This window comes from Pagrus pagrus, assembly GCF_965226575.1.
Source record: "Pagrus pagrus genome assembly, chromosome: 8".
Taxonomy (NCBI): Eukaryota; Metazoa; Chordata; class Actinopteri; order Spariformes; family Sparidae; genus Pagrus; species Pagrus pagrus.
In genome coordinates this window covers 33,543,582-33,570,528 of record NC_140192.1, presented here as the reverse complement: position 1 = coordinate 33,570,528, position 26,947 = coordinate 33,543,582, and the positions used below count along the sequence as shown (strand labels likewise).

The 26,947-nt window shown below is 42.8% G+C and overlaps 1 protein-coding gene across 5 annotated transcripts in view; it reads left to right on the top strand.

The window, feature by feature from the left end:
* tjp2b (tight junction protein 2b (zona occludens 2)) overlaps positions 1–13,502 on the top strand; it is a 193,172-nt gene extending 179,670 nt beyond the window's left edge. For 3 of the 5 annotated variants that reach the window (XM_084360968.1, XM_084360967.1, XM_084360966.1), the window contains exons 21-23: positions 7,890–8,387; positions 9,612–9,697; positions 10,207–13,502. In XM_084360968.1, coding sequence (XP_084217094.1) covers positions 7,890–8,387; positions 9,612–9,697; positions 10,207–10,351 — 729 coding nt within the window. In that variant the 3' untranslated portion in view covers positions 10,352–13,502. Of the gene's footprint in view, positions 1–7,889; positions 8,388–9,611; positions 9,738–10,206 lie in introns of all 5 variants that reach the window. The other 2 variants (XM_084360969.1, XM_084360970.1) reach the window with 2 other exon arrangements.
* The last annotated feature ends 13,445 nt before the right edge of the window (positions 13,503–26,947 follow it).

Below are 26,947 nucleotides of genomic sequence, written 5' to 3'. Positions count from 1 at the left end.
GGCTGGATCTGGACTGGAAGTTGTGTCGCGATTCTGCCTTCTCACACCGCGAGACAGGTTCGTGGATCTGAGTGTTGTGATTTCAGTTTCGATACGTGTATCGTTACAGCCCTAACATATTCACACTATATGTTCACAGCATATGTTGACAGTATATGTTCACAGCATATGTTGACAGTATATGTTCACAGCATATGTTCACAGCATATATTCACAGCATATGTTCACAATACATATTCACAGTATATTTTAACAGTGTATGTTCTCAGTATACGTTCACAATAAATATTCTCAATATATATTCACAGTATATGTTCACAGTATATGTTCACAATATAAATTCACAGTATATGTTCACAGTATATATTCACAGTATACAGTGGAGAAAATAAGTATTGAACGCGTCAACATTTTTCTCAGTAAATATTTTTCTGATGGGGCTATTGACATGAAACTGTCACCAGATGTTGGTAACAACCCAAGTAATCCACACAGAAATCAATATATAGTTCACAGTATATAGTCACAGTATATATTCACAGTATACACTAACAGTATACACTAACAGTATACATTCATAGTATATATTCACAGTTTTAATCCACCCACCTCTGCAGACACTGTCATGTAAAGACCACCACAGCTGTAAACACATAGAGCAGTGGTTCCCAAAGTGGGGGTGCGCGGGACGAATGAATGAATGTAAATATAAATACAGTAGGCTAAGTGACACTGCCAGCATAACATGGTCAAATTTTTTACGCAGCTCCCACGTAAACGCAAAGCAGAGATGAAGCATCACCAGATGTCCTTCCAAAGCAATTTCCTTCCAAGGCAAAGACTAGAAAATATGACGACACATATCTTGCCTTTGGCTTCACCTGTACAACAGTGGGTAATGAGGAGAGACCGCAGTGTGTTGTCTGTCTTAAAGTGCTAGCTTGTGACAGCTTGAAGCCGAACAAGCTAAGACGCCACTTGGAGACAAATCATCCAGAGCACAAAGACAAGCCAGTTGACTTTTCAGACAAAAACTCGTAAACTGCCGTGCTCAACAGTCTCTCTTTACTAAAGCTGCATCCGTGCCGGCAAATGCTCAACTCGTCTCATATAAAGTTGCTTACCCAGTGGCACAGTGTAAAAAGCCGCACACAATAGCGGAGGAATTAATACTTCCCTGTGCTATGGACATGGTTTCAATCATGCTTGATGACTCTGCAGCCAGCAAACTAAGGGCTATTCCTCTGTCCAACAACACTATCGGCAGGCGCATTTATGACATGTCAAAGGACATTGAGGAGCAGCTTAATGATAAGGTGCGAGACGGCCTCTTTTCCCTGCAGATGGATGAAGCCACTGACAGTAACAAAGACTGTTTATTGATAACTTATGTCAGATTCATAGATGGAGATGACATAAGGGAGGAATTGCTTTTCTGCAAACAAATTCCTGGCAGAGCCACAGCAGAAGAACTGGTGAAAAATGAAGTTCAGATGTACTTTGCAGAGCCAACAATACTCAAAACAAACAAAAAACTTTGATGAATTAGCCAGTACTCATTGACACTTACTTGAAAGAGGCCAATCTGAAATGGGAGGACTGTGTGGGGATCTGCGCAGATGGGGCGCAGGCTATGGCTGGGAAACGGGGAGGGCTGCAAGCGCTCATCAAGCACGTCTCCCCCAATGTGCAGTGGACGCACTGCATGATACACCGTGAAGCACCGGCGTCTAAACAGCTGAGTCCCGAGCTGAATGATGTAATGACCCACGTCATTGCCACAGTGAACTACTGTCAGGGACCAAGGAGTAAGGACAAGAACACAGGTACAATTTCAAACCAAAGTGGGTTTTATTTTACCCAAAAAAGCAACAAAATCAAACTTACAACTGAGGATTTGGGCCTCTAAAAGAGGTCATCTTAATATAACTATAAGTCAACTGGCAAATCATAAAGTACCAACTGAAACAACAGACCTCCCCAAATGAGATACAAGGGGATCTTATACAGTACAGACCAAAAGTTTGGACACACCTTCTCATTCAATGAGTTTCCTTTCTTTTCATGACTATTGACATTGTAGATTCACACTGAAGGCATCAAAACTATGAATTAACACAAAAAAGTGTAAAACAACTGAAAATACGCCTTATATTCTAGTTTCTTCAAAGTAGCCACCTTTTGCTCTGATTACTGCTTTGCACACACTCTGCATTCTCTTGATGAGCTTCAAGAGGTAGTCACCTGAAATGGTTTTCACTTCACAGGTGTGCCCTGTCAGGTTTAATAAGTGGGATTTCTTGCCTTATAAATGGGGTTGGGACCATCAGTTGTGTTGTGCAGAAGTCAGGTGGATACACAGCTGATAGTCCTACTGAATAGACTGTTAGAATTTGTATTATGGCAAGAAAAAAGCAGCTAAGTAAAGAAAAACGAGTGGCCATCATTACTTTAAGAAATGAAGGTCAGTCGGTCTGAAAAATTGGGAAAACTTTGAAAGTGTCCCCAAGTGCAGTCGCAAAAACCATCAAGCGCTACAAAGAAACTGGCTCACATGAGGACCGCCCCAGGAAAGGAAGACCAAGAGTCACCTCTGCTGCGGAGGATAAGTTCATCCGAGTCACCAGCCTCAGAAATCGCAGGTTAACAGCAGCTCAGATTAGAGACCAGGTCAATGCCACACAGAGTTCTAGCAGCAGACACATCTCTAGAACAACTGTTAAGAGGAGACTGTGTGAATCAGGCCTTCATGGTAGAATAGCTGCTAGGAAACCACTGCTAAGGACAGGCAACAAGCAGAAGAGACATGTTTGGGCTAAAGAACACAAGGAATGGACAGTAGACCAGTGGAAATCTGTGCTTTGGTCTGATGAGTCCAAATTTGAGATCTTTGGTTCCAACCACCGTGTCTTTGTGCGACGCAGAAAAGGTGAACGGATGGACTCTACATGCCTGGTTCCCACCGTGAAGCATGGAGGAGGAGGTGTGATGGTGTGGGGGTGCTTTGCTGGTGACACTGTTGGGGATTTATTCAAAATTGAAGGCATACTGAACCAGCATGGCTACCACAGCATCTTGCAGCGGCATGCTATTCCATCCGGTTTGCGTTTAGTTGGACCATCATTTATTTTTCAACAGGACAATGACCCCAAACACACCTCCAGGCTGTGTAAGGGCTATTTGACCAAGAAGGAGAGTGATGGGGTGCTGCGCCAGATGACCTGGCCTCCACAGTCACCGGACCTGAACCCAATCGAGATGGTTTGGGGTGAGCTGGACCGCAGAGTGAAGGCAAAAGGGCCAACAAGTGCTAAGCATCTCTGGGAACTCCTTCAAGACTGTTGGAAGACCATTTCAGGTGACTACCTCTTGAAGCTCATCAAGAGAATGCCAAGAGTGTGCGAAGCAGTAATCAAAGCAAAAGGTGGCTACTTTGAAGAACCTAGAATATAAGACATATTTTCAGTTGTTTCACACTTTTTTGTTAAGTATATAATTCCACATGTGTTAATTCATAGTTTTGATGCCTTCAGTGTGAATCTACAATTTTCATAGTCATGAAAATAAAGAAAACTCTTTGAATGAGAAGGTGTGTCCAAACTTTTGGTCTGTACTGTATACTAACTCGGGTAAACCAAATGTAACACAAAGGGGTGAACAAAATAGGCAACACCCTAAACTAATACAAAACACCGATAACTAAACCCCAAACCCCCCCTGACATCACAACAGGTGGTTTGGTCCCATTAAGCCGATGATTGTATAAAGGTGCTACATGCCCTTGGCCACGCCTTTTGTTCCCCTGAGAGCCACCACCCTCCAGCCAGGTAACTCAAAGAGAAGAACCAATAATTAACACAATGTTTAAATCACAGTGTTGACATGTGTACTCCAAATGATGTAAGATTAAGCAAAATAAACGATTACAAAAACCAATGCTGCAAATTATTTGTTTAACTGGAAACAAATCAACTTAAAGAATGATTAAATGAAATGAGAGTGTGGGCAGATATTACCATGTATGGCTGTGGCCATCACAACTACATAAAAACAAGACCCTTCAAAGCCCGGATTTTTTCGGCACTGTGTGAGAAAATGGGCTCCGACCACACAGCTGTTCTGTTTCATAGCGAGTCCCGATAGCTGTCACGTGGGGAAGTGCTGTCCAGGGTCTTTGAACTGCGAGATGAAATCTGCATCTTTTTGAAGGAAGAGGGCAGTGATCTTGCTCACAATTTTTACTGTAACAAGTTCCTCATGAAACTTGCATACCTCAGTGACATGTTTCTTGAACTTGAAACTTGAGATGTGGCTGCAGCGAGTGAAAGTTGGACGTGTGGACTCATTTGAGAACCTGAAATCATTCATTGAAGACAACAAGCTGCAGAACACAGTGATCCCATGCATGGAAGCACATATCTCTGCCCTTCAGAAACATTTCCAGAGATATTTCCTGATGCAGGATCCAAAAAAATATGATTGGATCTGTGATCCCTTCAGTGCAACACCACCTGCCGACTTAAGCACATCAGAGGAGGAACAGTTCATTGATGTCACCTCTGACTCAACAATGAGGCTGCAGTTTCAGTCAAAGACACTGGCTGCATTTTGGATTGGAGTGGAGAAAGAGTACCCACTTCTTGGCAAGAGAGCCCTGGCCATACTCCTTCCTTTTGCCACATCCTACATATGCGAGATAGGGTTTTCTGCTGTGGCCTCCATCAAAACCAGCGGTGGCGGTAGCGCGCAAAAAATTCTTATGTACCAAAGAGGGCCCAGCAGAAAAAGTTTGGGAACCACTGCCATAGAGAATGATTGACTAGCAGCTCAGAGCTCTTTCACCTTGTTTTACATCATAGTTTTTTCAAGAGAGGCAGATATTTTCTCATGAGTTGGTTGAGATCAGAACAGAAATAAAAGAGCATGAATATTGGTTTTTACATTAATCATGTGGACAGAAATGTGACTTCAAATCAATTATTATACATTACTGCTTTAACATTGCCCGTTGTATGCAGCTGGATGTATAAACAGGCATGTTTGCTAAGGCATTTGCAATACCAACTTTATAAGACGATAATATGTCAGATGATGTTTTTACAACTATATCTGACTCTAACCCAGCCCCAACAGATCTATAATGGAACTACAATGAGTTAATCAAAACATTTTGTAATAATATCAACTCCATGTGTACCCATGGTTTGAGACGGTTGCAGTACTGTCCTTCTTATGATTGCCTATAAATGAAGCTTTACTTTAAGTTACATCCTCAACTCTTCCATTTGCAAACAGTAAATAAGACAACCTGTAGTAACTCTTTCTCTAACCTCCACATCACCCTGGCAGCTCTTTCCCTCCATCCAAAGGCTGCCTTTCTCTCTGAGGAATGGCCTGATACGGAGAAACCAATCTCACTGCAGTTCAGATTCCTCCAACAGCAGCTCATTGGAGAAAATGGGTACCCAGAATTCCCCTCAAAGCCCCCGCAAGCTGGTGGGCTTGTGTATAGGTTTTCATTCCAATACACCGCAGCAGCTGAGATAAATGATGAGTCTTCATCTCTGATCGAGGTCAACAGTGAACGTCGTTGAGGAGCTGTTTGGAATGAAAGCTGTTCAACTTCACCTCCATAACCAGCGCTGTGCTTTCCTCTCTCATAGTCAGTTTAGAGAGTAGCTTTGAGTCTGGTTCAGTGTTGTTTGATTTATGTGTTTTCGCTGAATAGGTCTTTCGATGTACACCCTATATGATGAATCCCACAATGTTTACTTTGCTGACCCTTTATACACCAGTCAGATTTGAACCCACTAGCCTTAATGCCCTACTAGTACTATATCTAGTAACTAGTGGAACATGAAAATAGAACATAATAAAAATGTAGACAGTCCAGGAAAAAAAATTAAAGAAAATAACCATTTCCACTGCAATAACTTAATTACAAGTAACATAAAACGTATCCATTATTGCTGGTTCTGCTTTGGTTTTAACTGTTCTCTGCCAGTTTTGGGGAGGAGTTCCTGGAATAGAATCTGGGCTCTGCTTAGGAGGTGAGACTAAATCCAAGTTCCAGGTTTTCTTCACCCTTCAAGGACTCTATGTCTCAGGCTCTGCACTCTCTTTGCATTCTTCCCGACGGGTCACTCTTACTTCTTCCACAGAGCTTTTTAGGCCTGCTTCTCTTCTCCCTTTACACAAGGACTCTTGATGCAGTTACACACTTGCATGACACACTTGACTCCTACCACTGCTTGCCTGGCTGCTTTCTAAAAGTGGATGTCAGCACACCACCTAGAGGTTCATCTGGACAAGACTGCCAGTGACCACTGACAACACTGTGCTGGTGCCAACCCAGACAGCAAGGAAACTAGGAGACACCCTGGAAGACAAACTGCCGTTCTCAGAAAACATTGTAGCAGTAGACAACCGCTTTCGATTCCTCCTTTACAACTTTGGGAGGATTTGGCGCATCTCCAGGGAGGCAACCCAGGTGCTAATCCAAGCACTCGTGATCTCCTGCCTGGACTACTGAAATTCCCTCCTTGCTGGGAGCCACTGTGTCTGCCATCAGACCTTTGTAGTTACCTCAGAATGATGCTGCCCCGGCCCAGTCATCAGAATAAAATGTTAGCAATTTACGTTTCTGCAGACTGCTGATACGTTCACTTTTATATGTGTCATATGTGTCATATCAACATGTCGGGAGGGCTAGACGAGAAGCCTGCTAAGGTTCAAGACTGGTTCAAGACTGCGTTTCAACTCTGTAACCACTGTATATTTCTTATAAGAACACAGCCATGTCTGTAGAAAGAAAAAAAATGGTTTTTAATGAGACGTCAGGACACCAGTCGTTTTTGTGGCCACAAAATCGGGTATTTTAACCAAAACATGATCTTTTCCTAACCCTAACCATTTGTTTTTTGTGCTTAATCTAACCAGACCATAAGCATAGCTTTGTTTCAAGATCAAAATGAAAATTGGACCTCAAGAAATTCAAAATTTTATCTCACAGAAATGTAAGGTGTCAACATATCCATGGTTTTGCAGAAACGTACATTGCCAACATTTGTTCTGGTGATTGGGTTGCTGTACCGGCTCCCTGTTGCTGATAACATCCAGTTCAAAACTCTGGTCCTAACCTACAGGGCAGTGAGAGGAACTGCCCCTTCCTACCTCTTAGCCATGGTCAAACCCTACACCGCAGCTCAGCCACTGTGCTCCTCTGCCTCTGAACGTTTAGCAGAGCTAACCCAACTTATCCATCATTCAAAGGACCCTGTGGCTGTTGATCTCTCTCAGACTCATATGTTCTGGCCTCACAGTGGTTGATGAGCTCCCCACTGAAGTTAGGAGAAGTTACTTCCTATCTTCTACAGTGCAAGCACTTGGTTATGCCTTGTTTCTGCGAGCACTTGTGCTGCAGCTATGAGCATGCTTTAAGTTGTTTAACAGGGATACTATGCTCACAGTTTTGGATGATATCAAGCTCTTGCTTCTACCTGGTTTGAATGCACTTAATGTAAGTTGCTTTGGACAAAAGTGTCTACTAAATGAATGTAATGTAATGACCAGAGGTTAGCTGCAGTGCTGTTGATTGTGACTGATTAAGCAAATGTGACATCATATCACAACTGCAAACACTATTTATGGCATCTAGCAGACTCCCAAGCGCCTTAGCTTCATGGACCCATTCAAAACTGAAGTGGTGTGACTCACTGGACACTGTATTATAGTATTTTCTGCTTAGTGTTGAACAATTGGAAACCACTTTTGTTTGCTGATAGTAGATGTTTGAAAGCCAGATGGTGTGGCTTACAAGGCTTTATTTATCATAAAAGTCATGTTGGGATTTTTCTACACACCAACTAACACTTTCCCTCCTTTGTTAGGTGAAACTGTCATTGAGGGACGATCCGGTCCTTGTATCAGGCTCCTCCAACCCACACCATCACCACCGTCAACACCACCCTCCACCCCCGAGCTCCAGCCGAAGTTACGATTCTCCATCCAGCAGCAGCCCCGCTAGCAGTAACAATGACCCTCCACCACCCATCTCCCATTCAGCTGTCTCCCTCTGCCAAATGCCCCCACCTCCGGCTCATCATTTCAACTCCTGCAGCAAACTACGGCCCCTGGCAGCGCCCCAACCACCTCCTCCCCCCAAGCCAAGTAGCTTTGGGAGCACAGTAGAGGCATCAGTTCACCCTGTGGCTCTGCCAAGTGTGGCCATGGTGGCCTGTAGGCAGCAAGAGGAGGCAGCAGAGGACAGCCCAGCGGACGATCCGTCCATGCAGACCTTCCTGGGGAAGATCAAGGCCTTTGAGAAGATGGATCATTTTGCCCGAGCCCAAAGGATTCTGGAAGTGCAGGAGGCACAGAACGCCAGGGTGGGCAGAACTCCACACTCCCATTAGTTATCTGCAGATTCATGATGCAGATCACACACAGTAGTTTTCAGGGAATTAGATCATCATTTTGGGTGAAGTGAAATATAAATAAGATTAGTGTGGTGATGAAACACTGTTCTCTTGGCCAGTCATGATATTTGTTTCATAGTGGCTGGTATAGTTACTGTGGGTGGCTTGATGAAAATGGCACACCAGACCTGAAGTGGTCAGCTGATGCTAACCATGTTTTACTGACAAATCTCACTTTACATATTTGCACCCAAAGCTAAATATAACCTTTAAATCTGAGTTTATATTTATAGAGGTATATGTGACAAATTATTGGCTCAAGTTCTTGTTAGCAAAGAGTTTCTCATTTTAGCAAGATCCCTACCACTTTATAAATGTAATAATATTTATTTTTGTAATGACACTGACGTTTTACTGAGAGATATTATTTTCGGTTGTTATATCACAAAACGTTTTCAATCAACAAATCATAAAACAAGAAACTTTTCTTATTATAACATCTTGAGAAAGAGAAACATGCAGCAGTTGATGAGAGTTTTCTTTCATGCTTTGAATGAGACAAAGGACACATCATCAGTCCATTTCTTCATTGGCTATATCCATGTGATAAAGATTGAGTTAAAACAAGACCACTCAAGAAGATTATATTTATTTACTTATTTTGTCATGGTGGCACCAATATCCTGTGGTGATCTAGAAAATCTGGTAGTGTTATGTTTTCTTTGTGTAATGTTGTGTACTGGTCTGTTGAAGACGAGCGATGGGAATGACAATAAGATAAAGGTAAACTTAATGTCTCCAGTTTGTAATGAATAAACTGGCAGCATAACCTGTGATGATTGAACAGTTATGGTGTGTAGTATAAGAGTACACTGCATTCTAATAAGAAAACCAGAGACACTGTCACATGTTTATGACTCAACATCTCATGATTGATCTGTATCGCATGACTCTGAGAAAACTCATCTGAGATGTAAAACAAATATTTTTCTTCCTGTAAGTGTATTATACTTAACAAAGCCAGCATACAGATGTATGTAGTCAGTCAGTCCCTTCTAGTTACTTGCTTCATTTTTTTATTTCTTATTGTGAATTGAATTTTTGTATTTGTAGTGAGGACAGAAACAGAAACTGGTTATTTGGCTAATAGGTCATAGCAGACTACTGAGATAATCTACTCTTCTGTGTTTGCAGTTGGAAATTTCTCAGAAGCACCCAGACATTTATGCTGTTCCTCTGAAGACAGCCAAGCTGGATCACAGTCGCCCACAGCCTATCGGGTAGGCTTACTACTGCCATACGACTGTTTCCAGCTCTGCTGTGAGTGTATTTGTGTCTCTGCAGTGTTTGCTAACCTCCCAGTTTATAAGATGTCACTGATAGTACAGCCTGAGAGACTTGTATTGTTAAGCAGAATTCCATCAACAAATGCAGTTTGAAGACACATGACACAGGATTTTAAGAGAGTTGCAAGAGGAAAAACTTCACAAAGTCAATAAAATCCCCTCAACGGACCTTGATCATCAGTGCTTTCAGTCAATTGAGTGCCAGACTAAAAGGAAGCACCTCTTGTATTTCATGCTGTGTTTTTTTTCTCTTAATATTTAACTGTTAATCCCCGATTAAGGGGTGTCTAACCGAAACTGACATCCCTAGTGCGGATGAAAGTGGTGGACTTACTTTGCCAAACTGTCAGTCAGCATATACATAGCATTGCCAGGACTAGTAATGCACAAGCTAGGCTGGAAGCAGAGCTGGACTCTGAGCAGCTTGTATTTTCTGTGTCCAGTTCCAGCTCCTGTCCTGAACCCCAGATTCCCCCATCCTCCAAGGAGGGGGGTCCCTTTTACCACACTGAAGAGGAGGCAGAGGTGGAGGCAGAGCCAGGATACTACAACGCCAACTCCTACCAGTACCAGGACACTGAACTGTAGGGCCGGCACACAGCAGCTGTGCCAGCCCTCACCTCCTGAACATACATGTACACATGCACTGCATATGCAGTCTATTTACACACTTACCATTCCATCATGTTCTGTACAACAAGTAAGCCGCTGACTTTGAACTGACTCTCGCTTCTTTAATAATGAGGGGGGAAACAAACTGCCTTTTTTTGCTTCAAGGAAGTTAAAGCAATCTGTATTATCCATTTGGATAGGAACACACTTGTCTTCACTTTACTTTCTCTGTTGTATTTGATTGTTTCTTTCTTACATACCACTTTTAATGGTCAAACTGAGACTAGAAACCACTTGTTTTCTTGCCTATGCAACTCTTCAGTTTGTGCACAGCAACTGAAACCTATTGCCACGAGTTCTGCCCTCACAAAAACCTCAACAAACCCAAAAAACCCACTATGCGCTTTATTATATCCATCCCCTGCTTTTTAAAACTCCTATTATTTCCAGCTATGATCAACAAAGGTTACGTATATATTATTACATACAGCGTATATATCTAAAGTAAAGTGTTTATACTCTGTCTTTGCATTCCTTCTATATGACAATGCCTGTGTATACAAACAGTATCTCTCTTTCTCTCTCTCTCTCTCTCTATATATATATATATATATATATATAAAAATATATACACACACACACACACACACAGACACTGCCTGGCCAAAAAAAAAAGGTCACACACTCTAATATATCGTTGGTACCACCTTTAGCTTTGATTACGGTACACATTCACCGTGGCATCATTTTGATAAGCTCATGCAATGTAACAACATTTATTTCTGTCCAGAGTTGCATTAATTTTTCACCAAGATCTTCTAATGTCATCTTGGAATATGCCCGTGTCATCAGGGAAGAAAAATCCATTGATGGAAAAACCTGGTCATTCAGTATATTCAGGAAGTCAGCTGACCTCATTTTATGGGCACATAACGTTGCTGAACCTGGACCTGACCAACTGAACCAACCTCAGATCATAACACTGCCCTCACAGACTTGTACAGTAGGCACAAGGCATGATGGGTGCATCACTTCATCTGCCTCTCTTCTTACCCTGATGCGCCCACTCTGGAACAGGTTAAATCTGGACTCATCAGACCACATGAACCTTTTCCATTGATCCACAGTCCAATCTTTATGCTCCCTAGCAAATTGAAGCCATTTTTTCCGATTAGTCTCATTGATAAGTGGTTTTCTTAAAGCTATGGTCTACGTTCTGAGAAAGGTTTGAAAATGGCCTCTAACCCACACACACACCCCTCCCCTCTGTGCTCCTTAATCCCTCCCCTCAGAGCTCGTATCGCCCTCCCCTCAGAGCCTCCCACGACACACCCCCTCCCGCAACAAGCAACAAGAGCAACAAGCCGGCTGGCAGAAACCAAATACGGCGCCTGCTTTGAATGCGGAGTAATGATGTCGGATTCACAGGTAAAGTTATTACAATGTCCACAGCTAAGCTCCACAGCCAAGCTAGCGTAACGTCATTAGCATGTTACAGCTACGTTACACGTTACAACTACGTAATAATTTACTATTTATCAACAGTTAAGTTAGCCACTTAAGAGGCCAAGAGACTAACAGATGCTGCCGTTAGCTTAATCATAACAATCGCTTCCACATTGTGGCTGAACTAAACCTGCATGAGCCTCGGACCCGGCTGTGTCCCAGCCGTTGTCCGAGTAGCACCAAAAGGCGACACAAGCGTGCCCCGTAAACCGTAATCTCTTGTTTATGACAGATAAGAAACACAAATACACACATCGTAACGCGTATATGATAATCCATCACATTGATTTAGCAAAGGCTTCGTTGAATACAAATGGACAAGACCAGGAGGAGGGTTAGCAAAACAGTTGAGTAGTGACCGGGCGAGAAGTTGTTATGGAGAAATAAATCCGGACAGGATGAATGAAACCCCAACGTGAAGTGGAGGGGTTTCATTCATCCATTCATTCATCTTACTTGCATTACTTGCTGCTTCATTTAGCTGCCACGAGCAAATAAATTGGCTGATTTGGCGTAAACATGATAGCAATTTTAGCTTACAATGCTAACATAGAGGCTAACGTCTCCATCGAACAAGTAAACAAGTGCTGACAATATTGCAGAGACAGAAATTGTTTAGACGCCGTCTAATAACACAGAAAAAAACTAACGGCAGCTTTCACAGTCATAAGCCAGCATCGGCATGAAAGTTATCTGTGTCACACCATCCACAATAAAGACGAAAGATTACCTGTTCAACAAAAACTCTGCTGTATCAGCATCGCTTTTCAGGTCCATATCTTCACGGAGCTTTCGCCATCGTTCAAACGATGACCCAATGTTTACTTGGGTTTGAGCCCTCTTTGTGTTGCATCTCCGCTTTGCCTCTGCCTTTTCAGTGACAGACTTGCGCTTTCTTTCAGCCTTTGCCGGTGGGGCAAGCAGAGGCCGCTTGCTACTGTCGCTCTGCTTTCCCTCCATACCTGAACTGCTCAGGGCCAAACAAACCTCTTGCCCGATTGTAGTTTCAAATGCGGAAGTGGGTTGGGACGAGCCATGACCAGGAGCAGGGGAGTGAGCGAGGGGATTTGCTGGAGGGTCCGAGAGAGAGAGTGCAATTTTGAGCAAGGGGAAACTCCCATCCGGACCGGATGGCTGCTATTGGTCAATTTCTTTGCAGTTCTGCAGGAGCTAGAGAGAATGGATTTATTTGGTTCCTTTTTCTCTTCACATTGTGTAGGTCGTACTATTAGGCCATAACCACCATCTAAATAATGTTAACAATAATGATCAATCTTTTAAATCGTAGACCATAGCTTTAAGGCTACACAGCTGTTTAGTCCCAATCCCTTGAGTTCTCTTCACATTGTGCTCTTACTTTCACTATTAAACATAAATGTGAGTTCTACTGTTGATTTTTTACAATTTGGCCTGTATCAAACAGAGTAACATCTTTTCCAGGACCACAGGATATGTCTTCTGACATGGTTGTTTAAGAAATGAGAAGCTCCTCACTGCATCAGTTAGAGTTAAATAACTTGTTGCCAGCTGAGACATATTGATCACTGCAGTAATTTCACTGCATTAACTTACCTGTTTGCTTAGTTCAGTCCAAGTGGTGACTTTTTTTTGACCAGGCCACATGTATGTATATATATATATATATACATATATATATATATATATACAGTACAGACCAAAAGTTTGGACACACCTTCTCATTCAAAGAGTTTTCTTTATTTTCATGACTATGAAAATTGTAGATTCACACTGAAGGCATCAAAACTATGAATTAACACATGTGGAATTATATACTTAACAAAAAAGTGTGAAACAACTGAAAATACGTCTTATATTCTAGGTTCTTCAAAGTAGCCACCTTTTGCTTTGATTACTGCTTCGCACACTCTTGGCATTCTCTTGATGAGCTTCAAGAGGTAGTCACCTGAAATGGTCTTCCAACAGTCTTGAAGGAGTTCCCAGAGATGCTTAGCACTTGTTGGCCCTTTTGCCTTCACTCTGCGGTCCAGCTCACCCCAAACCATCTCGATTGGGTTCAGGTCCGGTGACTGTGGAGGCCAGGTCATCTGGCGCAGCACCCCATCACTCTCCTTCTTGGTCAAATAGCCCTTACACAGCCTGGAGGTGTGTTTGGGGTCATTGTCCTGTTGAAAAATAAATGATGGTCCAACTAAACGCAAACCGGATGGAATAGCATGCCGCTGCAAGATGCTGTGGTAGCCATGCTGGTTCAGTATGCCTTCAATTTTGAATAAATCCCCAACAGTGTCACCAGCAAAGCACCCCCACACCATCACACCTCCTCCTCCATGCTTCACGGTGGGAACCAGGCATGTAGAGTCCATCCGTTCACCTTTTCTGCGTTGCACAAAGACACGGTGGTAGGAACTAAAGATCTCAAATTTGGACTCATCAGACCAAAGCACAGATTTCCACTGGTCTAATGTCCATTCCTTGTGTTCTTTAGCCCAAACAAGTCTCTTCTGCTTGTTGCCTGTCCTTAGCAGTGGTTTCCTAGCAGCTATTCTACCATGAAGGCCTGATTCACACAGTCTCCTCTTAACAGTTGTTCTAGAGATGTGTCTGCTGCTAGAACTCTGTGTGGCATTGACCTGGTCTCTAATCTGAGCTGCTGTTAACCTGCGATTTCTGAGGCTGGTGACTCAGATGAACTTATCCTCCGCAGCAGAGGTGACTCTTGGTCTTCCTTCCTGGGGCGGTCCTCATGTGAGCCAGTTTCTTTGTAGCGCTTGATGGTTTTTGCGACTGCACTTGGGGACACTTTCAAAGTTTTCCCAATTTTTCAGACTGACTGACCTTCATTTCTTAAAGTAATGATGGCCACTTGTTTTTCTTTACTTAGCTGCTTTTTTCTTGCCATAATACAAATTCTAACAGTCTATTCAGTAGGACTATCAGCTGTGTATCCACCTGACTTCTGCACAACACAACTGATGGTCCCAACCCCATTTATAAGGCAAGAAATCCCACTTATTAAACCTGACAGGGCACACCTGTGAAGTGAAAACCATTTCAGGTGACTACCTCTTGAAGCTCATCAAGAGAATGCAGAGTGTGTGCAAAGCAGTAATCAGAGCAAAAGATGGCTACTTTGAAGAAACTAGAATATAAGGCGTATTTTCAGTTGTTTTACACTTTTTTGTTAAGTACATATTTCCACATGTGTTAATTCATAGTTTTGATGCCTTCAGTGTGAATCTACAATGTCAATAGTCATGAAAAGAAAGGAAACTCATTGAATGAGAAGGTGTGTCCAAACTTTTGGTCTGTACTGTGTATATATATATATATATATATATACACACACAGTATATATATACACACACACACACACACACACACAATACATACATAAATACATATATTCTATCTCGTAACTCTGGAATTGGTTACAATTTTTTGAAGTGCCTTTTACTTTCTTAGTCCCATGAGGTTTGGGTTGTGTTTCCTCTGCCCCTCAGCCACCCAGCCGTACTAAAACCTCTGCTGCAGTCAAGCTTAAAGGGAAACCAGGGAACCAGTGACACCAAAACCTTAATGCTGTCCCCACACACTGCACTGTCTGCTGTCACCTCTAGTGACAATACTTAACAACACACCCCCAGTACACACCCTGCACTTTCAATCCTATTTGCCATGTGTAAGAAAGAGCAAAAAGGTCTGATCTCAAGACTTCAGTCAGGAAAATTATGAGTCAAACAACAGTTTGAAATTTTAAATTGAGAAAATTATACAAAGGCCCGGTCACTCCAGCATAGAAACAGCCAGATTTATAGGCAGAATCAATTAATTTCAATGAAGCTGCCACAATGGTGGACACACTCAGAGGAGGTAAAGTAAGTATGTGCAAATCTTTCATATCAAGTTGAGTTTGGTGAACTTTAACATTGACCAACTGTAAATTGGACAGTGCTGATCTTTGTAGGAATAAACAGCCTGACAGTTAAAAAAGGAAGCTTTCATAGGTCATTAAGTGTTTGCACTTTTATAGGCTATAACCTCCTCCGTCACAATATAAACTGCTCCACAAAAGAAGCATGGCTTTTTGCCAGATATGAGATAAAAGTATGTCTCTTGAAAAGACAAGGTAAAGCTATTCTCCTTTTACCAACTACAATCACTAGCTTACTAAACTCATTCAGGTAGTTAGCCACCTCGCAACCCTTCGGAGAGCTGTTATGACTGAGTAGAGCATTTTTCTGGCTGGCGAGCATGTTGAGGTGTTACCACACAGGACTGTTAACTGCTTATTATATTAGTATTAATAGTTTGTATCAGTAATAACGTTGTATTCACCAAATTACAAATATATCTGAATGCAGCAACATTCTCAGAAACAGTCCAATTAAGTCAGACGATAAAGCAAGTCATTAAAACTATTAACCAATCTGTTAAATTGGCATGAATGCTGACTGGCCACTCTCTAAATACATCCATGAGTTAGTCCAGCTGGCCAGCTACAGTAGTTGGCTAATGAGTCCTGTGGGTAGTCACTACGTCACCAAGCTTCTAGCACAACCTATTTTACAAGGACATCTAACAAAGTTTGCCGTGCCGCTGTCTGGTGTGACTGGGCCTTAAAGGAATAGTTCACTCTAAAACAAAATTCAGTCATTATCGACTCACCCACATGCTGATGAGAAGTCCGGTGTAGTTTTTTATTCCTCAAAGTGCAGCTGGAGACCCGCGATGCTTCCCTCCGGCAGGAATAATCCATATAACGAGCATAAGTGGCGACCCAGGGGAAAAGGTCCATAAAACTACACAAAAACTTTGTAATATTCCTCTATACTGCTCGTCCGCTGCAATCCAAGTGTCTTGAAGTGGCGACATCCAGAGTTTACTCGAAACGACGTCATTTAGTGCATTTTTCTAGCCTAAACAGTCACTATGCTATGTTTACACGGAGGCACGCTCCGCGTTCACGCGAGTCTCCCTCGCAGCCGATTGCACTATGGAAGCCACGCCGGACAAAATGAACGAGACTCGCGATAGATACACACTGGTATTTCAATCAATCAATCCTTTATTTGTCATTGCCATAAGTAACAACGAAATTCCGTTGGAGCATACAACCTTACATAGTGAAAAAGTGCATAGTGCAAAAAGTGCAAGATGTGCAATGGTGCACATCCTGCTGTGAGTGTCAACGTTTCAAATCACTAGTGCGGGCAGATCCCTCTTGTGTTTGTGTGTCGCGTGGTCGCTCAAAGCAGGAAGTAAATACCGGTGTGTATTTATCGCAAGTCTCGTTCATCTTGTCCGGCGCAGCTTCCGTAGTGCAATCGGCTGCGAGGGAGACTCACGTGAACGCGGAGCGTGTCTCCGTGTAAACATAGCATAGTGACTGTTTAGGCTGTAAAAATGTATTGAATGACGTCGTTTCGAGTAAACTCTGGATGTCGCCACTTCAGGACACTTGGATTGCAGCGGACAAGCAGTATGGAGGAATATTACAAAGTTTTTGTGTAGTTTTATGGACCTTTTCCCCTGGGTCGCCACTTATGCTCGTTATATGGATTATTCCTGCCGGAGGGAAGCATCGCGGGTCTCCAGCTGCACTTTGAGGAATAAAAAACTACACCGGACTTCTCATCAGCATGTGGGTGAGTCGATAATGACTGAATTTTGTTTTAGAGTGAACTATTCCTTTAAGATTCCTTTTTCTTGATTTTGCCCTCTCTGGTGCTCAGCATTCATTGCTGTGCTGTTTTTGCACTGTAACCTCCAGCCAGAAGTGATGTAAGTTTTATTTAACTGAGTCTTAACTGTGTGGCCAGTAGAATGATGTCTTTTGCCTTGGAATGTTTTGTTGATTAAGTTTCTGCAGGTGGAGATCTCTTCTGTCTGTTTAGCCCTGGGGAATTTCACTGCCTATGCTGACAAGCCGGTAAATGATAGGGTTGGTAATATTCTATATTTCTCTTGTCAACAAATCCAATGAACTGATACAAACCAACAATGAATCAATTCTTCTGACAAGTATTATGTGTTTATCCAAAGCCTGATCTATTGTATTCCTCTATGCCATAAAGCCACTAGAATAACTGATGTTTATTAATCCACTGATGACAATAGTCCCCAACAAATTTACTTGTTCCTCCTGTTTTAGTGATGTTTGATAAAGAACTGAAGTGTCCAAGCATCCAGACATTTGAGGAGCTTTAAAAAAATCTTTATGAAGCTGTCTGAACTTTTAAATATTCATGCCTTCAGCAGAAACCAGAAAGTATCAAGATACACACTAACATTGTTGGTTCAGGTCTTTATGTGGAGAATATAGAATAACACCACCCTTATCTTGTTAAAGCTGTGTCCCATTTCAGAACAGCTTCCTCTGACGACTGAACACAGGTGCATTCTGGCCGGATGAACTTGCTCAGGCATTGTGCCTAGATTTTGACACAGAACTGCTCTTCAAGACCTCGAGATTAATAAAGCAGGACTCACCTGAAGGCCTTTTTCATGTCATTTGATTATGAAGTGCATATCTCATAAACCATTTTAACAGTAAACTTTCAGGGCCCTGAGGGAAGTTGCTCCCTCAGCCTAATATGGTAATCCAGCCTCGTCTGAAGGAGAGATGTTTGTGGGCTGTGTCCTTCAAAGAGAAAGGGTCTGAATTGAGACACAACATTTTTATTATTATGTCAAGTGAACAGTAGACATTAAACACATGACTCCCTGTGAGCTATTAGACACTTCTCCACACAATGAGCTGGCTTAATCATGTTTGTGTTCTATCAGCCATCTGCAGAGTGGAGCCAAACTAATGAACACATTTATACACCCAGAAGGAAACTTGTGATCGATGAAATGGGGTCCCAGCGTCGAGTGGGAAACTATGTTCTGCTCCGGTCTCGCTCTCTGATAGAAGCGTCTGGCCATCTTCGAGCTGGGCTCCATCACCAGTGTGAATGAATGATGTCACACATGTTTCAAATATGCTTGATTGTGTATGTCAGTTCACTCTTTACCTCCACACAAGAGTTACAAAGTGCTTACTGTCAGTAAGTGCTAATGTGTGACATCCATCACATGGACAGGCATTGAACTCGTTGAGTATCGTGTACTGTGTCATGGCAGAGGGTTGTAGAGAGAATGAGAGGAATGACTGGACGGTGTCTGCTGAGTTTTTTCCCTTATGTTTTCACTTTAAAACAGCAAATAAAACAAAATGTCTTAACCACATGTGTAGTGTATGTACTGTGATCATTTGACGGAATTCATATCCAACTGACTGATCCAAGCCACACAACTGGAGCCTTATAATAAAGCTGGTCTAAGCGTTTACATCGAAGGCTAACTTCCTGTCCATTTTGAAGTTAGCGATCCCCTCCCTCCTCCCTACGTCACCACATGAGCACACAGCGGTTATCATCAGACATAGCAGCAAACACTATCTGAAAGTCTACAATCCTGCTTTCTGCCTGGTTTAGCCATTTAAATGTACTCATCCTCTGTGAATCAGAACAGGTTCACCTGGTTTGGACGTCAAAATGCAGTCTGTAGAAAGTCTACACTTCAATTGCGTGGGTTTAGATGAAAACACCGGTCAATAAAACAGTAGTAGCAGGACATTATACAGGTTGTGTAAATAGAGACAATTTTGTGTTTATAAAACTTTGATTCTAAACTAAAGATCTGTGTAGGCACCGGCTGTTCTATCGCCTTCATTGACCAAATGTAGCGTTTCACCAAGTGTGAGCCTGTAACATGTGCAGCAGATTTCACAGCAGTGAAAGTGTTGGTTAGGGTTTACATGTAAATACTTCCACACTGTGGCACAATGCTAAATACATCAACTCTGCATGTGCATGTTCTGCAAGTTTTATGGTAAGTAGATGGTAAATACCTAGTAATATTTCAAATATTTATTTTGAAATTAAACCCTAGTTACCACAATAATTACCTTTTTCTTTTTTTTCCTTTTTTTTTGTTAACTAATAATATTCTACTACTTTCCAGTGATCAGTTAATTTCTGGTAATGTATTCTGTACCTTTCCAGGAAACTAGTTTCTGCCAAACGTATGCAGGTCAGCAAATTGAAATTGTGGGAATTAAACTTTTTTTTTTTTTATTCAGAAACCAAAGTATGCATTAGAAGATGTCAGGAACTGAGATGAGGGGTGATTCTCTTCGCCTATGGTGTCAGAAAGTCGGATTAGCTGCCAGTCATTGTCTGCAAAACATGAAGGGGTCATTGCTTTGGGCAAGGCATCATTAAGAACTGTCATGAGGTATGTAACCACTTCTCTGTTGTAACCTGACAGTATAAAAGTCAAGACAATCTGGGAGACTGCAGAGAACACTTCTTCTTTCCGTGCTGCATGTATTAAAGAGACCTGATTCATCACACCATGTCTTTAATTTTTCAGAGAAGTAGCAACTCTTAACTTCAACAAGGAGAATTTCCTTAAAAAAGTACATTCACTATCATACTGATGCAACTGGCCCATTCACCTCCATTTGTCAACTAGCACCCATGGGTCCCTCCAGTGAGCTCATCACAAGTCCAGCTCCACATCACATCCTTCCTGTTCTTCTGCATTGCTCCTTACCATCCTCTTCACCATCCCGCTTAAAATCTGTGTGTTTTCAACAAGACTAAGAGTCCCTCAACCCGACTGAATAGACTGCAGGACATGTTTTTTCCTCGGTCTGTGAGATTGTTGAGTCACAGTCTGGCTTCTCAGCAGGCCTCAGTGTACCTATGTAGAGCAAAGAATGTGAACGTGAGTGATTACAGTGATCATACTGCAGCCACTAATTTATAATGCTGATATAATATATATTCATAGTATCTGTTTTGTTGTTTGGTTTAATGTTGTGTTTTCTTATGATTGTATAAGTGTATCGAGACAAAATACATTTCACAAAGATATTCAAATAATTGACTGAAATCGATCAAAATCTCTTGTTATTGCATGCATTGAGATAGTGAGACACTTTAATTGCAAGGGATAATTATAGTTAAGCTTTTGTTCCAGTGTGATCTGCTGTAAGGTATTCACAGTGGATCATCCTGGAAAATCAATATGGACAGGCTGAGATTTGACACTCCAGTGTTCAGCAGCAGATACAGATACTTGATCCATTGATGGTGCTGCAGAAAAAAGAGAAGACAACATAAAGATAGTGCAGCCTCCAAGTCAGAGAATAGAATAGATCCATAAGAACAGGACATAATGTTGATGTGTTTTGACCTTTTGTTTGAGTTTATCACCAGCTGGCTTGTCTGTCATCTTTGAACTAATCCTGCTCAGGCAAAACAGGTAAGGTAAAGCAATGCTAATTGGGTTTGTAAAAGGAATTGAGTCAGACCAGCCACAAAGTCCATTTTCCAGGCTACAACTTCATATTCACATGTATGTCCTTCGGCCAGGACACTAATCCAATACATGAAGTTCAGGGGAGATTGAACATTGTAAACATGAGTTACAACTTCCTGTTTCATGGCAAAGCATCAGCGTTAACTGCACAGCCAGAGCACCACTGTCTGATCATACTCTCAATCTTCAGATTAAAGCATCATCAAGGTTAGTAAGAATGTTCATTGTCAGAACATCCTTTCCATTCAAGGTGGATCTGCCCAACCTGGTAGGAGGGGAACATTTAATCTAAGTACAAATAATGTCATTACCTGTTGCCAGTAGGTGTTGCTATGACTATATTGACTATATGACTTATTATTGGCATGTACTGTAGATGTCCTCTGACCAAGACCCTTATAAAACAAGGGGAGTTTTGGGCCAATTGTACAATTAATTTTTGAAATGGAACCACTTCCTGCTTCAGACCCAAAATTTGCTGCACTGCCATGCCCACGCTGCAAACAAAAACTCAAAAGCTTTGAAATTTAGCATGACGAGGGTCTTTAGGATGCACTCACCAATTCTGAACAGTCAGATTGAGCCCAGAGGAAGAGTTCAATACAAGCACGTAAGAATTTCACCAAATTTCATACAAAATTCAAAATGTTAGACTTCCTGTTCGCCATAGAGTGTTGACCCAAGAAACATTTATACATTTATTCATACATGTAGTTGAAACAGGCCTGAATTTGTGACAGACTAGTATGGTTAAACGGCTGGTACACACGTGCTTGAGAGCATCTGTGCTAGTAGGGAGGAGGTAATGTTATGAGGAAAGGTCCGAACACACTGAGGACATGCCCTGAAGAGGAAGGAATGGCAGGCTCTGAAATGACAGAATAATTAGTGAATGGCAGACAAGTTATTTCAATTAAATTATAAAGGTGCAGAAAATCATAGATCACAATGACAACAACTAACCATAACAAATAATTTTGTTTTTGCCAGATAGTATGACCATGTGCCATTTCAAAGATTTTTCCCAACCAAGGCTGAAGTGCATACTTTATTTCACTGCACAAAGATGAATTATTTTAGATGTACTGTTAGTTCATCCACATCAGTCAGTGGAGGACAGGTATTTAGACAGGCCTAGGTATCTTTTTGAGGCTCAAAGGGTCAGTTTAGCCATATTACAAAGAAATATAATTTCTAACTTCATTTTAATGGCATCTCTCCATGAATACACGAAGGTATGAATTGTCTCTACATTGATAAATTCAGTAATGTGTCCTCTCAGTCTGAACAGTTTTCATAGAATCTGCTTTTTACCAAAGAAATAGTCCTGGAGACCGTTGTCAGTGTACTGTGTGGATTATCTACAGCAGTGGTTCTCAACCGGTGGGGCACTCTCCCGGGGGGGGGCGCAAGTACGCTACAGGATGGGGAAAAAAAAAATAAAAAATCTGAAAAAAAAAATCACGAAAATCACCCTCCATGTCGAAATGTTTTGTCAAACGCCACAAGCGATAAATCTAGCGACTTTAACTGGTGTTCTTGGAGACTTTTGTGGTGTTTGGAGACACTGACTTTAAAGCAGGTATTGCTCTGCAGTCACTGGCCCTGATTAGGAATGAGCGGGCCTTGATAAATGCGGAGGCTGGAACACTAGATTAACTTTTCCGAGATGGAGATCGGCATCCTGACATCCGAGGTGGAGCAAAACAAAGATGTGCTTTTTGGCAGTCTGAAAAATGGAATTAAAGGAGCTCATATAAACGCTGTGTGGAAGATAATAACGGAGGCAGTTAACAGCGGAACGGACTCCGGCTGAGGTGACACAGACGCACTGGCATCAGAGCCACAGCAGAATGGTAACTAACAACCACCCTTTTGCTTGCATTGTAAAATCTATCAAACTCTGACTGTACACATTTCTCACAAATAATTAGGCTTACACATGTTCCATGGGTAAACATTTTTATTGTATTTCTAAACGTTTCAGAGCCAGGCATCATGTCGGCCAGGTCTCCTCCCCAGAGCGCGTGCCCTCTGCCCCCGGTGCTGCGCCCAGACCAGACATCATCACGGCAGAGGTCCTGGACAGACACATAGAAATATGCATTTTATTGGCCTCAGCTGTCGGCGCATTTGAGACAATAAATAACACATTAAAATCAATAAAACTCTAAATAAGCCTTAATAAAATGTTAAAATGACTAAATGTTGTCCAATTGTCTGTGTTTAGTATGCCTTTAGCCAATTCCACCTAGAATACTTCACGTTACTGATTAAATAGCATTTGCAAGAGTTTAAAGTATACTTTACGTGTTTAAAGCGATGAATGAGGTCCTGTCTCCTCCGTAAAGCCCCCTGTGGAGGCTGTGCTGCCCGCGGCTCCATGGGCATTGGCTCATCTGGCTGCTCTGGCACATCAAAAGCCCTCCATTCACTAATGCGACGTTGTACAAAACTTAACAGGTCAAAATAATATCGCACACTTTCTCTGTGCTTTACAGCAGCGTTCCCCCTGCAGGTCCGAGACAGAGCCACCTGCCCTTCAGCGACCCGAAGCAGCTCCACTGTGACCCGTGTGTGTGCGTGCACTACTGAATCTGCGTTCCTGCTCTGTAGCGGAGTTATTAGGTGTTTCGTTAATTAGTTGTCATGTTAGGCTTAGCCTATCATATTGTTTTATTTATTTATTTTAAAAAAGTGGTCTTTACATTTTTTTTTTAATTTATTCGTTTTAAGAATCCGTTCTGTTCTGAATATGTGGCTGCTTGTGCTTAATGACAGCTGAGGTTAGTTAATTATTTTCAGACTCAGCCTGATTTTGCTGTGCTGCACCGCAAATCCACAGACTCAGATTTGCGTACACGAGCTCAGACCTGACGTGAGATCTGTTCGTAGTTTCCGCGGAAATGGTCGTATGCACGGTTTTCTGCCGTACGTTCGTTTGATAAATGAGGGTCACTGTGCTCAACGAGCAGCGGGTGCTGCCGTGAGTCCCTCCCCCGTTCAAAAGCATTCACAGGCGGTCAATCTCTCAGTAACCTCGCGCAGCAGTCCCAGCCTGCAGTCAGAGCAGAGAGGAGACACACACCACTCCGCGTCCAGGCTGCAAATGAATCGAGCCGGGGGGGCGCAAGAAGGATGAGAGGGGGAAAAAAATCACAAAATCCCCCCCCCCCGCATGTCGAAATGTTTTGTCAAAAGCGACTAGCTATAAATCTAGCGACTTTAACTGGTGTTATTGGAGACTTTTGTGGTGTTGGAGACTCTGACTTGACAGCACTTATCACTCTGACGTCACTGTGCTCAACGAGCAGCGGGTGCTGCCGGGAGTCCCTCCCCCGTTCAAAAGCACTCACAGGCGGTCAGTCTCTCAGTAACCTCGCGCAGCAGTCCCAGCCTGCAGTCAGAGCAGAGAGGAGACACACACCCCTCCGCGTCCAGGCTGCAAATGAATCACGCATGCGCTTGGCTGCCGCCGTTACCGCCCTGGCTTACAGAGCGGGGTGTAAATGTAAAAGTTTCTTAACTCACTCTCACAAAAAAATAAATCACTGCATTTGACTCACATAGCTCCATTCACTCTAGTCTAGTCTCTTGCCAAGTTCGCTCTCGCTAGTCTGTTGTCAATCTCGATCTATCCTTAAAAAAACAAACAGTCTTTGTAAAGACTTATCCCACAAACAGTCTTTTTAAAGATTATCCCACAAACAGTCTTTTTAAAGATTATCCCCATCTCAGGCCTAGCCAGTTATTTTTTAACTGCTAGCTAGCACTTAGCTAACTACCCCTCTGCCTTTTTCAGTGTTGCAACCCACACACACACACACACACACACACACACTCTCACTCACTCACTCATCACTCACTCATCACTCACTCACTCACTGACAAAGGACTACAAGAGATTTCTAGTGAGGACCGACAAGGCAACCGACACACCACCAGCTGCAAAAAAGCTTCGAAGGTATGATGAATCATACCTGCAGTTTGGCTTCACAGTCACGGCTGATCTGAGACCTCAGTGTGTCGTGTGTGCCGAGGTGCTGGCAAACGACAGCATGAAGCCCTGCAAACTTAAAAGGCACCTCGAAACAAAGCATGCTGGTATAAAGGATAAACCGGCTGAATATTTTAAAAGAAAACTTGATGGCCTCCATCAGCAACAGGCGACCATGTCGGTGCACAGCACTGTATCTAAACAGTCTTTGGAGGCATCATATGTAGTGGCCAAAAGAATAGCTCAACTTGGTAAACCACATACGATTGCCGAGACTCTCATTTTGCCGGCCGCGCAAGACATGTGCAGGATAATGATCGGAGATAGTGCAGCAGCCAAACTCGGTGCAGTACCACTGTCCAATGACACAGTTGCCAGGAGGATTTCTGACATGTCTAATGATATCAGAGAACAACTGATAGAATTAGTAAAAAAGAGTCCTTTCTATGCGCTGCAGCTGGACGAATCCACTGATGTTGCTGGGCAGGCACAGCTGCTCACCTATGTCAGGTATCTGCGGGACAAGGAGATTGAGGAGGATGTCCTGTTTTGCCGGCCTCTTCAGTCGCACACTTCAGGAGAAGCCATCTTTAATGTCCTGGATATTTTCATCCGTGAAAATGGTTTGGCTTGGGACCGATGCGTTGGCCTATGCACGGATGGTGCGCGGGCAATGACGGGCCGTGAGCGTGGCCTAGCTCCTCGCGTTCAGCAAGTAGCTCCACTTGTCAAGTGGACGCATTGCATGGTCCATCGTGAAGCACTAGCTGCCAAAAACATGCCGGTTCTCTTCGACTCTGTGCTGAAGCAATCTGTCAAAATCATAAATCTGATAAAATCACGGCCTCTAAACTCTCGCTTGTTTGGGATCCTCTGCCAGGAGATGGGGTCAGGGCATGAACAGCTGCTTCTCCGATCTGGCGAAGCATCTGGATGACACGATGTGGCTTGCATCTCTGTCCTATTTGGTCGATATATTTGACCGCTTGAATGGCCTCAACCTGTCATTGCAAGGCCGCGAAACTCACATTTTGCTCCTCGCAGACAGAGTGGACGCCTTCAAACTAAAACTTGACCTCTGGCATGGCCGCATCAGTCGAGGGAACTGCGACATGTTCCCCAGCCTTGCAGACTTCATCACTGATGCAGGCACGTCACACGATTTCTCCTCTCTATTTCGATCAGCGTCTGAGCACCTGTCAGCATTGAGAACACAATTTGCAATGTACTTCAAAGAGGATTATCGCTCTTTTGCGTGAGTTCGAGACCCATTTGTGTGCGCAGCAAACAAGCTGTCAATTGACATGCAGGAACAGCTTATTGAGCTGAAGAGTGACAGCCGGCTGAAGGAACTCTTCACCTCCTGCCCTCTTTCGTCATTCTGGGCAGCATTGATGCAGGAATACCCACAACTCTGTGACGTCGCCTTGAAGATTCTCCTCCCTTTCGCGTCGACATATTTGTGTGAGGCAGGATTCTCAAAAATGACTGCACTCAAAACAAAATACCGCAATCGTGCACAAATCGAGGATGATTTGAGGCTATGTTTGTCACACATTGAGCCAAGAATTGAGGATCTTTGCAAGGCAAAGCAGGCTCAGGTCTCACATTAACACCGCCTACCTGCAACCTTCTGTAAAAAACCTGGGGGGGGGGGGGGCACAACTGCAATGAACCAGCTTTGGGGGGGCCCAGCTTGCAAAAGGTTGAGAACC